Raw genomic sequence first — 11,465 nt, 5'->3', positions numbered from 1 at the left:
ACTTTTTGGTGAATATAATAGGTTGGCTCGATGACCTTGGAGGTTGGCTCCCCCAAATCTCACCCCACCCTATAACAAATCCCTGGACCTAAGATCGATGAAGCCCATCTATTTCCTCCTCAATAACATTCCTCTAGACCTCCTCCTCATACGCTGAAACATTTAGGTGCTAAAGCTTTAAAATAGTTTTGTCAAGCTAGCATTACAACATTTTTTCTGTTCCTGCAGCATATGCACTAAAGACGGCCACTACAGAGCTCTATGGATCAGCCCTAGAGATAGAAATGGCCTGTACCCATAGTTTATCTTTAATTATTTTTATTATGTTACCCATTTAGGGAAGGGTGGACAGAATTTACTCATAGAATTGTTTTCCACGTTTTACAGCTTCCAGATTGTACCATTGACTCCAGAATTTGCCCCTCATTTTTTTGACCCTTCTGGCAAAGGGTAGACAAGCTACCTTATAGGATTGTATGTTCATTTATTTATTGTATGTTTACTTTTAAAGCTGCTTTCCCATACCCCCAGCCAAAGAATCCCCCCTTCTTCATTTGCTGTCACCTGTTTTCCTTCACTGTACATGTTTCCAATTCTAGGTCCACCTAGGCCAGGAACTTTTTACAAATAAAAGTATAAATATACACGTAAATAAATAAAATATGAAGGGACATTTTTACAAATAAGAGTATACATATACACAAAAATAAATAAAAATCTAAAAACTAACAAGTAAAAAAAAAGAAAAGAAAAGTTGTGACTGGGAAGCTCCAACTCTTCAATATCCAAGAAATGGAACTTTCCACTAGATTTAATAAGAGGAATTGCAGTATTTGAACTTGAACAAAGTGGGGCTTAGCTTATTGGATTCGGAGATTTTTTTATACTGTAGCTTTTTTTGTGTCCAGCCAAAGGGTAATATTTGTGGCTATTGTCTTTCAAATAATACACCATCATTTTTATTTCAAAATAAAACATGCCTGATTTTGTGCTCCTATTTTTCAACCTAAACAAGCTGCTTACAGACTGTCCAGTATAGTATTAGTGACTATATCTTTGTGGATATTGCTTTTTGGATAAAAATGTAATTTTAATGCAAGATCACATCTCTGATTAGCAGTCTGATTACTGCCTTTTGTAAGTATGCTGCCTATACAACCAAATAATTTTGTGGCTTTTGGCTCTCAAATAGTATACCATAGGTTTACTAAATAAAGTTTTTTTTTAAATATTACACTCATATTTATTGCAATAAAAAACCTGCCTTGTCTCTTTGTATTATATTGCTGCCTAAAAAAACTATTTGCATACGGTTAGCCAAAGAACAAAAGTTGTGGCTACTGTCTCTTATATAATACAAGGTCATTTTATTGCAGCAATAAAACCTTCCTGGCCCTTGGGTGTATTTATATATTGTATAATAATAAATACATATGTTAGCACATGATGATAATAATGTTTTTGGTGCAGTTTGTCCTGTAAGGGGTACAGATTGGAGGTCAGCATGGTTCATAACTTGCTAATTCTTCTATGATTTGTACATCTGACATCAAATAACCAGCCTATTGACAGAGCAGAGTGCAGATTAGGGTGAAATATAATGACTGGTTTGTACTTTGATTTATTAAAAATAAAAAATGCTAAAGAATTGGCTGTGTATCAATGATGACATGGTGGTAGTATGACTACAAGCAATGGTGGTAGTATGAATGAGTTTCAATTGAAGGTCCTCATTTATATATATTGAATAAATCATTCAACCTGATATTATAGAATTATAGATTATATTAATAAAATAATGTATAAATATTTAAGTTGCCTTTATTTTTGTGTGTAAGACCTGGTACAGTTAGGATACTAGGGTTTACTATAATGTGATTCTGTTGTTTTAATAATTGTTAAATATTTAGTCATAACTGTAATTTAGTCATAGCTATAAAAACAGAGTATGTACTTTATGCTACCCATGCTGTTAAATGCAGCTCCCAGACACTGGTTTCTTCTGATGACCTCTACACATTGCAGGATAAAAGAGTTTGGAGGTCAGCAGGAGGAACCAGGACACACAGTGGACCAAACATCCCAGAAGTGTTGGTTTCTTCTTCATATATAGATTTTTTGGAATTGAAGCAGCATTGCAGTAAACAAGTATGGCATGATTTAAGGTTTTATTATAGTGAACTGCTCAGATACAGATCAGGAGTTCTGATTTTCCTCTTATATACCTTCTGTATACTTGTTTCAGATCAATGAGTCAGTATTAAGGTGCAATCTTTCACCAGTGGTGGATAACTTAAATAAAGTAACAATATCAAACATGCAGCTGGTTATTTTTTTTTATTTATATTTATACATTCCCCTTGAGGAAATTCATAACACGACGGAAAGAGCTCACTCGCCCATTTAACCCACCCCAGTCACTGAATCTTCTATAATCTCCAGGTCTCAGGTAATACTGGCGTCCTCTGTAATTGGGCTGCTCATAGAACATCCAGTACCCGTCTAGCACCTTGCAAGAATGGATATCATGGTGGTGGAATTTTTCAAAAACATGAGGACAATCTTCAGTAAATTCCATAATTTCCCCTTTAAAGTCTTCTTTTTCATGCAGTCTGATTTTGTAAGAACCATTATACTAAAGTGGGGAAAAAGTACATTCAGTGTGTTATTAAAAGTCATAAGTTGAAGTATTAGCTAATGTGAAGCATAAATAGTGACTGATAATGGAAATAAACAATTCTACTAATGACTATGCTAACAATCCAGAACTCTTCCAATAGCTTTCTCAAAAACACCAATGGTTGTATGTACACTTGCACTGACACATCACTAATATTTTATGTTCATCTTTTTCATCGTATGTTTAAAATCCTAAGCACCACATATAGCACCTTCGAGTGCACTGACCATTCATTAGGACAGCTCACTATGGTGCATTGCAAAAATAGTACAGTTTTGAGCCCCAGTTTCTGATCTGCTTTTTTCTTCTAAGTCATTGACCGAATATAAAAGCAGAAGGATCAGTATGGTAGCCAGGGAAATGGAAACTTCAAAAGTCATTGATAGAAGTCTACACATTTTTTGTGATATATTAGGAGGCTTTAAAAAATCAATGACTTATATCAGATAGTTTAAATTAAATCATTTAAATATTTTTTTTTATTTGGTTGCTAAAGGATATTGGATTTTAAACATGATTGTTCCTGTTTGCAGGACATTTTTTAGTGCACCTTTAAACAAGCCAGTGCACCAAAATAGTCAAAGTACTAAGTGATAAAAAGCCATAAAGTCCAACCCCAATGGTCAGTTGCCTGTTGAGCATGATACAATGCAGGAAGGGTAGAAACTCCTCTTTCTGATATCTGCAATACACTGGTATTGAAGCTGGATATCTGGAACTATGGATCACCCAATCCTAATCACATCTAGTAGTGAACATTTAACATAAAGTATTAATGTATTACTGTACCTGAGGAATTATACGGCAGGACTTAATGGAGTCATTAAATCCCATCCAGTTCTGATAGTCTGGGTAATCTCCACGTTTAAGGTAATACTGAAATCCTGTATACCCTGGACGCTCATAAATTACCCAGCTACCATTCAACACTCGAGCTGAATTACATCTACTGAAAAAAGACTGTAAGTCACTATGATCACTGGAACATTCATAGGAAAGACCTTGGAAGTCTCGCTCCTCGTAGAAGACTATCTGAAATTGAAAAAAAGCAATTATTACAAATAATTGTGCTACATCTTATATATAAAATACAGCAAGCAGGGCCAAGTTAAGCATCAAAGGGCTGTAATGATGCCTGGAGTATACTACACCACCCGACATATACTCTTCCTGATAGTTTATACCTAATGTTTGGTTTTATTATCCAATCTACAAATCAAAAGTAAGAACAAATACCATAATAAAGGAAGATTCTTACTTTCCCCATGTTTTTCAGAATTGAAACACCTCCGTGTCTGATGGAATATTGCCTGGCAGCCTCTTTATATATCACATGGACTGCAGGAGCTGCATAAATTTAACAAAACTTTCTGCCCAGTAAGGATAATGTATAGTTCTTTTAGCTCTATACTATGTTACCATTGTTTATTCTTTTTTTCTGTTTGTGTTATTGCTAAAAGGTGACAGTGTGTATAGAATTGTTTTAACTGCCTTCACAATAGAATGCTGGCGGTAACATCAGTACTTAGTTAAAAGCAATATACGTTTGTTTGCCTGTGAATAGAGATAAAAGCACACAAGGTCAAATTTTCATAATGTTAAAGTAAACCTGTTCACTTTGTGGAAGGCGCCATAGGTGAGCTTCTTTCATATGCTCCTTATATACCCCAACTTGTCTCGCCAGCTCCTGCAAAATTCCCAGTACATTTAGGTATTGGCAACAAATGACTTTACCCCATTTGGATAACTCAGCAGTGGGTTCCTGAATGGCCAATTCAGGGCCAGAAATTTGCAGGTTGTTTTGCTATAGGTTGGATGGTAAGAAAGTGTTAGGACCGGGCATACAAAATAGACATGATACCTACTTCAGAATTTCAGGCATGCTTAGTAAAGGTCTAGAAGACTCTATTTGTTTTAAAACAAGTAACATAACTTTTAAATTGAAAAACTATGAATCACCAGTGCTTTTTGGTGTTCAACAGTCAACTAAATCTATTGCAAAAATATATAGAAAGGGTACTCGAAATGCCTTCTATCCATCTGGACAAGATTTTAAAAGTTAAGAAATTATATTTGTGATATACTCATTTCATATGCAGTATAATATTTATTTGTATTTTATTTTTTTTTTAATTTGAATATTTCTACTCTGAACTGTTTTTTGAACATTTGTGGTTAAATGATATGTATGTTTGTTAAGTGGTGGTAAAGTAAAAAGAGGTATGCAGTATGGGCATCATGGGGGGCAATGCATATGTGACTGTTTAACTCCATCCATGCTTTGGAGTCTCTGGAATCCATTGCTCAGGTTGGGCACCGGGTAACATCCATTTGAATGTCAGCCTTGCTGATGCTAGCATGAAGTCCCAGCCTTTGTAAGAGCATTCAAATCTGAGTGGGTTCATTCACACATATGGGTTGCAGGTAATGTGCAACACATTGTAAAGTGCCATTGTGTGGTCCCATTCATTGGTAAAGGTCCCTGACACAGTTTTTCATCATGTTTTCATTGCACAATAATATATAGTGCATCAATGCACAAATATAAATTACTGTGCTCTACCAGAAATGTTTTTTTCATGCGCTTTGGTGTAGAGGCAGCCCATTTAGGGCCTAGTGCCGTGCAAGGTATCATTCAGCCACAGTGTTTATCAAAAATATATGTGAATGGGTCCTTGGCGAATGATTGAGGCTTAATCTTCAATTGAAGAAAAGTCAAGTTCTCAATTTGTGTTTCCCATTCAGTCTTTACCACCACAACGGTAAAGTTAGAAGTGGAGGGATCCTTCTTTTCAAATTCAAAGACAAAAAAATAAAATAAAAAAACACATTTTTTTTATATAAAATGGTTAGCCACCCTTTTATATAATGTAAAATATGTGGGGATAAAACCACCTTAGGGATTTTGTTGTTAATTATTGATCTATAGTATTTATTATGTTTACATGTGTTCCCTCTGATATCACAAATAATACTGGCTAGTAATATAAATACAAGTTTTACTTTAGTTTCTTTTATGTCTTTGTTGGAGTTATATCATTAATTATAGACTGATCGACAAGAATCTACTTTTGCTGAAAAGAAAAATTGAAAAGGGATTAAATCATTGCATAAAGCTGATTGTTGTAAGTACAGTAAGTGGTGAAATGATTTGTCTTAAAACCTGGGACCTGTAGGGTTCAGACCTCCACCAGGATCCTGCACAGCTCCCAGCAGCTGGCACCTCGCTGGTCGCTCAGCCACTTGTACTGCAGGGCTGTCTCTTAAACATTTGCAGATTTAGCCTCCGTGCTAAACCACTTACTGACACCCCCATTCGTTCTCTATTTGACTGCTGTGGGTAGACGATGTAGTGTTTCCCCCCAAGGCAGCAGAAGCAGTAACCACACCGCAACCTCTTTAACGTGTCTAAACATAGCCTCACTGTTGCTAAAGCTTGATTGTTATAAAAAGGGGAAAAAAAAACATAAAAAAACATAAAGGCCTGCAAAAAATAGGAATTTGCATATTAGTTATTATCATTAGTTGTAATAATTACATATGGTTACTGAATATGCAATCATTTTTATAGTATATATTATTCTCTAGATGTTTGGCTTTAGTTGGAATCACATTGCTTTTTTTTCACTACAATTGTCAGTGTAAATATGATTATAAAAAAGAAACAATGTCAATTGTTTTTATATTTGGCAATAAAATACACTTGTACTCTCCTTGTAAATACATTTACTCAAGGGTTACAAAATTATATACTTAATGGACAACATATATTTACATGTACAGGTAGTCCCTGCAACACTGGTAAGTCGGAACAGGTATATTATTTTAATAAATGCAATTAGGAGAGATTTTTGTCTCAACATATTATTAGGTAGCATGGAGTAAGTTACTGTATAAAATCCCCACTGTGAGTTAATCACAAACAAAGCAAAAAAAATCTTTACGTAGCCTAGACATTCATTAACTTCTGAAGCAAGCTGTGCTTTGATATACATTTGATATTTGATAAACAACTGCAGAGTTTGTGTTGGTCGTTAAAAAGAAGATGTTGCAGAACAGCAAAAGATTCCTTCTGCAAGTCATGCAAACTGCCCCTCCCCCCATCAAGCCTCCGTCACACCAGCTAGCAGGGAAGCCCCATTCCTATCTAGGAGTATGTCGAATGTCCTTAACTCGGGGACTACCTGTATATATATTACATTGATATTGTTAATTTAGTACAACCTAAATATTTATTTATTGGATGTTTTTATACTATGAATAAAACAAAACAGAAAAAAATAAACACAGAAAATGTTATAGTTTTATCACAATACTTGAAGATGCATTTTTGTTACTATGGCCTAGGATAATTTATATAGAAATTTTCACTTTACCAAAATCATTGTACATATTGAGGCATTTTAATGAACTGTTGCATTTTGCATTGCATATAATACAGTTGATGGGGAAGGTATAGTAAAAAAAGGTTGTCTATGTGGCCTTGTAGGTGGCTTTAAGCAGAATTAAACCTCACCTGTAACTGTCCCATCACAGGGTGCCGCCAACTTCACGTCTTTTTTCTCATGAAAAGGATCTCTGGATATCTTGCTTGGCTGGGCCGTGATGATGTAACTCCCACTTGCCTGCTCATTCACTCCTGGCATGTGCAAGGGAAGCCAGAAATTTGGCAGCTAGGTGTTGTTCAGGCAAATAAGAACAGTTATTGCAGAAGAGACATTGCTTGTCCCTTTGTGGAATAAAAACCTGGCTGATCACCATTTGATCAAAGTGGGAAGTTAGTTTTCCTGGGGGTTGAGGAAGCAGCTTTGCATTATATTTGACTTTTTCTAGTTACATAAATTACAAATTCAAACCTTTATAGTCAGCCTAACTACAACACTTACCATAAAGGAAATCTTTTTTTAAGCAAAGCTCCCCCAGTCTGCAGTAGGGTTTTACAAAGACATGCCATACAAATATGAGTTCCACAGATACAAACACTGCAGCTAATACCTAATAGCTACCAGTCCTATATAGTGGCTTTGACAAAATGGGTATAACATTGGTTAACTTATTGCAAGTTCAGGCCGGTCATGTGGTGTCTCTTTTACAATTATCCCTCCTACATGCTGATCGCTCTGGCATGAGCTGTGCATGTCGAGATACCTGGTAATTCTGACTTGCCCTGCACGTGGTGGTAACAAATGCATGGGAGTTACATGATCCTGGGCTTACTAAATTAGATTGCCAAAGGTCGTCTCCAGAAAGAGAAGAAAGAAGGAGATGGTGATGCCCTGCGTCGGAACAGGGACAGGTGAATAACCTGTAATGTTGGAGATTATTGGTGAAGAGCAACTTCCAAAATTCTATTTTGTTATTCAGTTTGATAAAGAGCATTTTCTAAATCTTATCAAAGGTAATCAATTTGATGCAGGATTTTTCTGTTGGAAGGTAAACTTATTTTTTTACCTTTACAGGTTTTCTGCTAGAGTTGCCATGTATTTGGTGCTGAATCCTGATTATTGCCCCAATTCCTGACAATCTCTGCCTCCTTTTTGGCATTACTTTTTGGATGTTTCCTTAACAAGTGCCTTCCTTACCTAGCCAATAGGTTTTTGATGGACAGGGTTAACTAGACATTTCCTAAACTTTTTTTTCAACATTCTTAATGATCCAAAGGATATTCAAAGTTTTAGATATTTGGAAATCACGTCCCATTGGTTAACATACTTTTGTTTAGATGTGTACCCTAACAAGCTCTGGGGTCTTATAAAAACAGCTGAATTTAGTTTTAGATTGTGAAATACCCAGAATGATTCCATTCAGACAGTTATATGACTTCTAAAGGCAGCTTTTTGCACTGTAGATATTAGTTACATCTCGTTATATGACTCAATCAAGACATTTCAGTTTTTATTTGTAAATCATTTGTTTTTTTTTTGTTTCAAGCAGACAATTAATTTGTATAAAAATATACTCAAAATCTCTATAAATCCCATTTTAACTACAGCTCCACAAATTGTGAGTCCAAGAAAATGGAATATTCATTTAATACACTGCACATACTCAATGAATATATTATGGCAATATTATAGAAAATATATGAAAAAATAAGCTATCTATCTTGTATGCAGCATCATTTTTGTTCAACCACCTTTTCTGAATATAAAGCAATGTTATCATTTAGAATAAGTGAATATACTCAGAATAAGTCTGAAATAATAATAAAAATATAAAATTATTCCACACTGCCAGGCAAGCAAGCAAAAGAAATAACACTGTGATTTTGTTCAGTTGTATATATTTATTTTATTATGCCAGGGAGAACACATTTTCTTGGTTGTACTCAGGCATTTAGCATGAATCCAAGACTCTTCTGAAGGAGCTCACTCTAGCATTGAGGGATCCCCAGTCGCTGAATCTCCTGTATTCTCCAGGTTTCAGGAAGTATTGCCTTCCACGGTAGTTGGGCTGCTCATAGAAAATCCAATGACCTTCAAGAACATTGCAGGAATTTATGTCATGGAATTTAAAGAGCTCAAAGACAGATGGACAATCTTCCAAGACCTCCAGCATTTGGCCTTTCAATTCTTCCTTTTCATAGATTCTAATCTTGTGAGGACCTCTTTGCTAAATTATTAAATTAAAAAAATGCAAATTAAGACAATTAATACCAATATGTGATACAAACTATGATAAGTAAATCCATTAAAATCTGTTTAACATATAGTGAGGGTTATTTTTTCACTGAATAACTTTATTTTCTGAATACAGTGCAAGAGTTGAAACCATTGGGAATTTATTTTTATTAAGTGGACTTGCACCTAAACAGTAAATATTTATTTTATTGTAGAGAAAATCTTGAATTGTGCCTTGATTTTAAAATATACTTTCTGTGTTAAATTCCTCTTGCAAAAATAAAAGGGACTTATATTGTATATCTGCAGTACTAGATCATCTTAGGTACTGTGCTTACCCCCTTATATTGTATATCTGCAGTATGATATCTTTCTAGGTACTGTGCTTACCCCTTATATTGTATATCTGCAGTATTTTAACCATAGCTTCTACAAGCAGAACTTAAGTAGTAAATAGCATGGACACTGTACATAGAAAGCCTGCCATTGCTGACCTTCTTACAAATATGTTATTTGTTTATCTGTCTTCATTACTCATCATTCAGAACAAGCCTACAAGTCAGAAAAGTCATTGTAAAAGCAGAGCTTCTAATCTGCACAAATCAATGTAGCATTGAAGCTGTGGTTTTAGGATTATAAAGTAAGTCGCTCTACTATATAAGGGGGCAGGGAAAACATGATGTTGGCAATTTACAATTTCCAAGACTCTTTTAAATATACCAAAGATTCAAATGTTACTGTTATATATACTAAAGATACAAATATACAAGAAACATACAAACGTTACAATGACATACACTAAAGATACAAATTCTAAATTTAAAAAAGACACACTTTTGTAATCTTAGTAATCATTTTATCTACAATTAGGCACTTATATGTGACCACAAAAAATGTCAGACCCACCTGTGGGATAACTTTGCAAGACCTGATTGAGTCACTGAATCCCATCCATTGCTGGTAGTCAGGATATTCTCCCTTCTTCAGATAATACTGGTGGCCCAGGAAATTGGGGCGCTCATAGAGCATCCAGCAGCCACTATCAACTTTGATGGAGTTACAGCGACTGAAGTAAGAATGGAGGTCAGCACAATCACCACTGCATTCATAGCAGCGGCCTTGAAAGTTCCTGTCCTCGTAGAAGATGATCTGCAATAATAATTGTTATTTCAATAGTGAAAAAATAAAAATATTTTTGCAAATAAACCCTAAAGTGTTACACTTATTAAAATGCAAAATACTAGTTTACAATATACTACAGTATATTCCTAAAAGTGACTATTAAAACATAATTAAGCTCTAAGATTGTTTTTTTACCTTTCCCATTTTAGATGGACTGTGGATGCAGCTACCCAGTATCTACTGCGGGGTCTGGCAGCTCTTATATACATCACAACCCATGCTCGATCTGCAGAATTCTAACAAAAGAGAACATTTTCTGTCCAGTAAGGGAAAATATCACCAGTGCTCTATCTATGTGTATTCAGGGGAAACTTTTATGCTCAATATGCTTTTTAGGTGTTCTTGTTTAGAACTGTATTCCTTGTGATTACTTTCTAGAGAATTTTGGGCTATAGAGTTGATGTTGCTGATAAAGGCATATTTGCTGAAAGACAAATCCTAAATGTACTTGTTTTTTCATATTGTGTGTAGTAAATATATAAATATAAATGGGTGTAATAACATATTAAATATAGATTTATGCTATACTGGAGATGCTAAGGTTTGATGCTAGTTAAATTTAGGTTCTTATACTACCATGTACATGTCTTCCCATTTACTTTATTATTATTTGTTTTAACAACCCATTTCTTTTATTTTTAGCATTCATTCAAATTGGCACCAAATATATTGCAACTATCTCCCAATCATATTTTAAAAAGTTTTTTTGCAGTCTGACCCCCAAGACCCGATTTTTCCCTACTTGGGTACTATCATCTTTTTCTCTTGCCACTAGGCTTTCATATCTCAGCAACCAGGGCAATGGTTAGAGTCAACATGCTGTTAATGTTTTTTTCTCTGCAAAAAAGTTTTTCTTCTTTATTTAACATGATTTTCAGGAACTTTCTTTTAAGTAGAATCATATTTGTTTGGCTGAATCAAATTTACATGCCAGGTACTACACATGGGTAAGTGCCAATAATTCACCATTTAGTGAATGGTGG

At 34.9% G+C, this 11,465-nt stretch overlaps 2 protein-coding genes across 4 annotated transcripts; both read right to left on the bottom strand.

The window, feature by feature from the left end:
• Nucleotides 1-2,178: 2,178 nt before the first annotated feature.
• Nucleotides 2,179-8,797, bottom strand: LOC140335747 (gamma-crystallin D-like). 3 transcript variants are annotated; one of them, XM_072418659.1, is made up of 3 exons: nucleotides 7,197-8,797; nucleotides 3,470-3,712; nucleotides 2,179-2,635 (listed from the first exon to the last, which is right to left on the bottom strand). In XM_072418659.1, the coding sequence occupies exons 1-3, from the start codon at nucleotides 7,209-7,211 to the stop codon at nucleotides 2,348-2,350; spliced, it is 546 nt and encodes a 181-aa protein (XP_072274760.1). In that variant the 5' UTR covers nucleotides 7,212-8,797; the 3' UTR covers nucleotides 2,179-2,347. The 3 variants fall into 3 exon arrangements, with proteins under 3 accessions (XP_072274760.1, XP_072274761.1, XP_072274762.1); XM_072418660.1 differs by lacking the exon at nucleotides 7,197-8,797 and adding an exon at nucleotides 3,939-3,966; XM_072418661.1 differs by lacking the exon at nucleotides 7,197-8,797 and adding an exon at nucleotides 3,917-3,961 and having other exon boundaries at nucleotides 2,180-2,635.
• A 149-nt stretch (nucleotides 8,798-8,946) lies between these two features.
• On the bottom strand, nucleotides 8,947-10,757 carry LOC140335748 (gamma-crystallin 2). The gene is made up of 3 exons (XM_072418662.1): nucleotides 10,618-10,757; nucleotides 10,207-10,449; nucleotides 8,947-9,292 (listed from the first exon to the last, which is right to left on the bottom strand). The coding sequence occupies exons 1-3, from the start codon at nucleotides 10,624-10,626 to the stop codon at nucleotides 9,017-9,019; spliced, it is 528 nt and encodes a 175-aa protein (XP_072274763.1). The 5' UTR covers nucleotides 10,627-10,757; the 3' UTR covers nucleotides 8,947-9,016.
• Nucleotides 10,758-11,465: the final 708 nt, after the last annotated feature.

Source organism: Pyxicephalus adspersus, chromosome 7, assembly GCF_032062135.1.
Source record: "Pyxicephalus adspersus chromosome 7, UCB_Pads_2.0, whole genome shotgun sequence".
Lineage (NCBI taxonomy): Eukaryota > Metazoa > Chordata > Amphibia > Anura > Pyxicephalidae > Pyxicephalus > Pyxicephalus adspersus.
Note: the sequence above shows the minus strand (reverse complement) of the source record. Positions and strands in the feature narration are given on the sequence as shown.

Coding starts and splice junctions, on each gene's coding strand:
- LOC140335747 (XM_072418659.1), bottom strand. Junction 2,636..3,469: donor CCTGCCGTATAATTCCTCAG/GTACAGTAATAC, acceptor TCCCCACTTTAG/TATAATGGTTCTTACAAAAT.
- LOC140335748 (XM_072418662.1), bottom strand. Junction 9,293..10,206: donor CTTGCAAAGTTATCCCACAG/GTGGGTCTGACA, acceptor TTAATAATTTAG/CAAAGAGGTCCTCACAAGAT.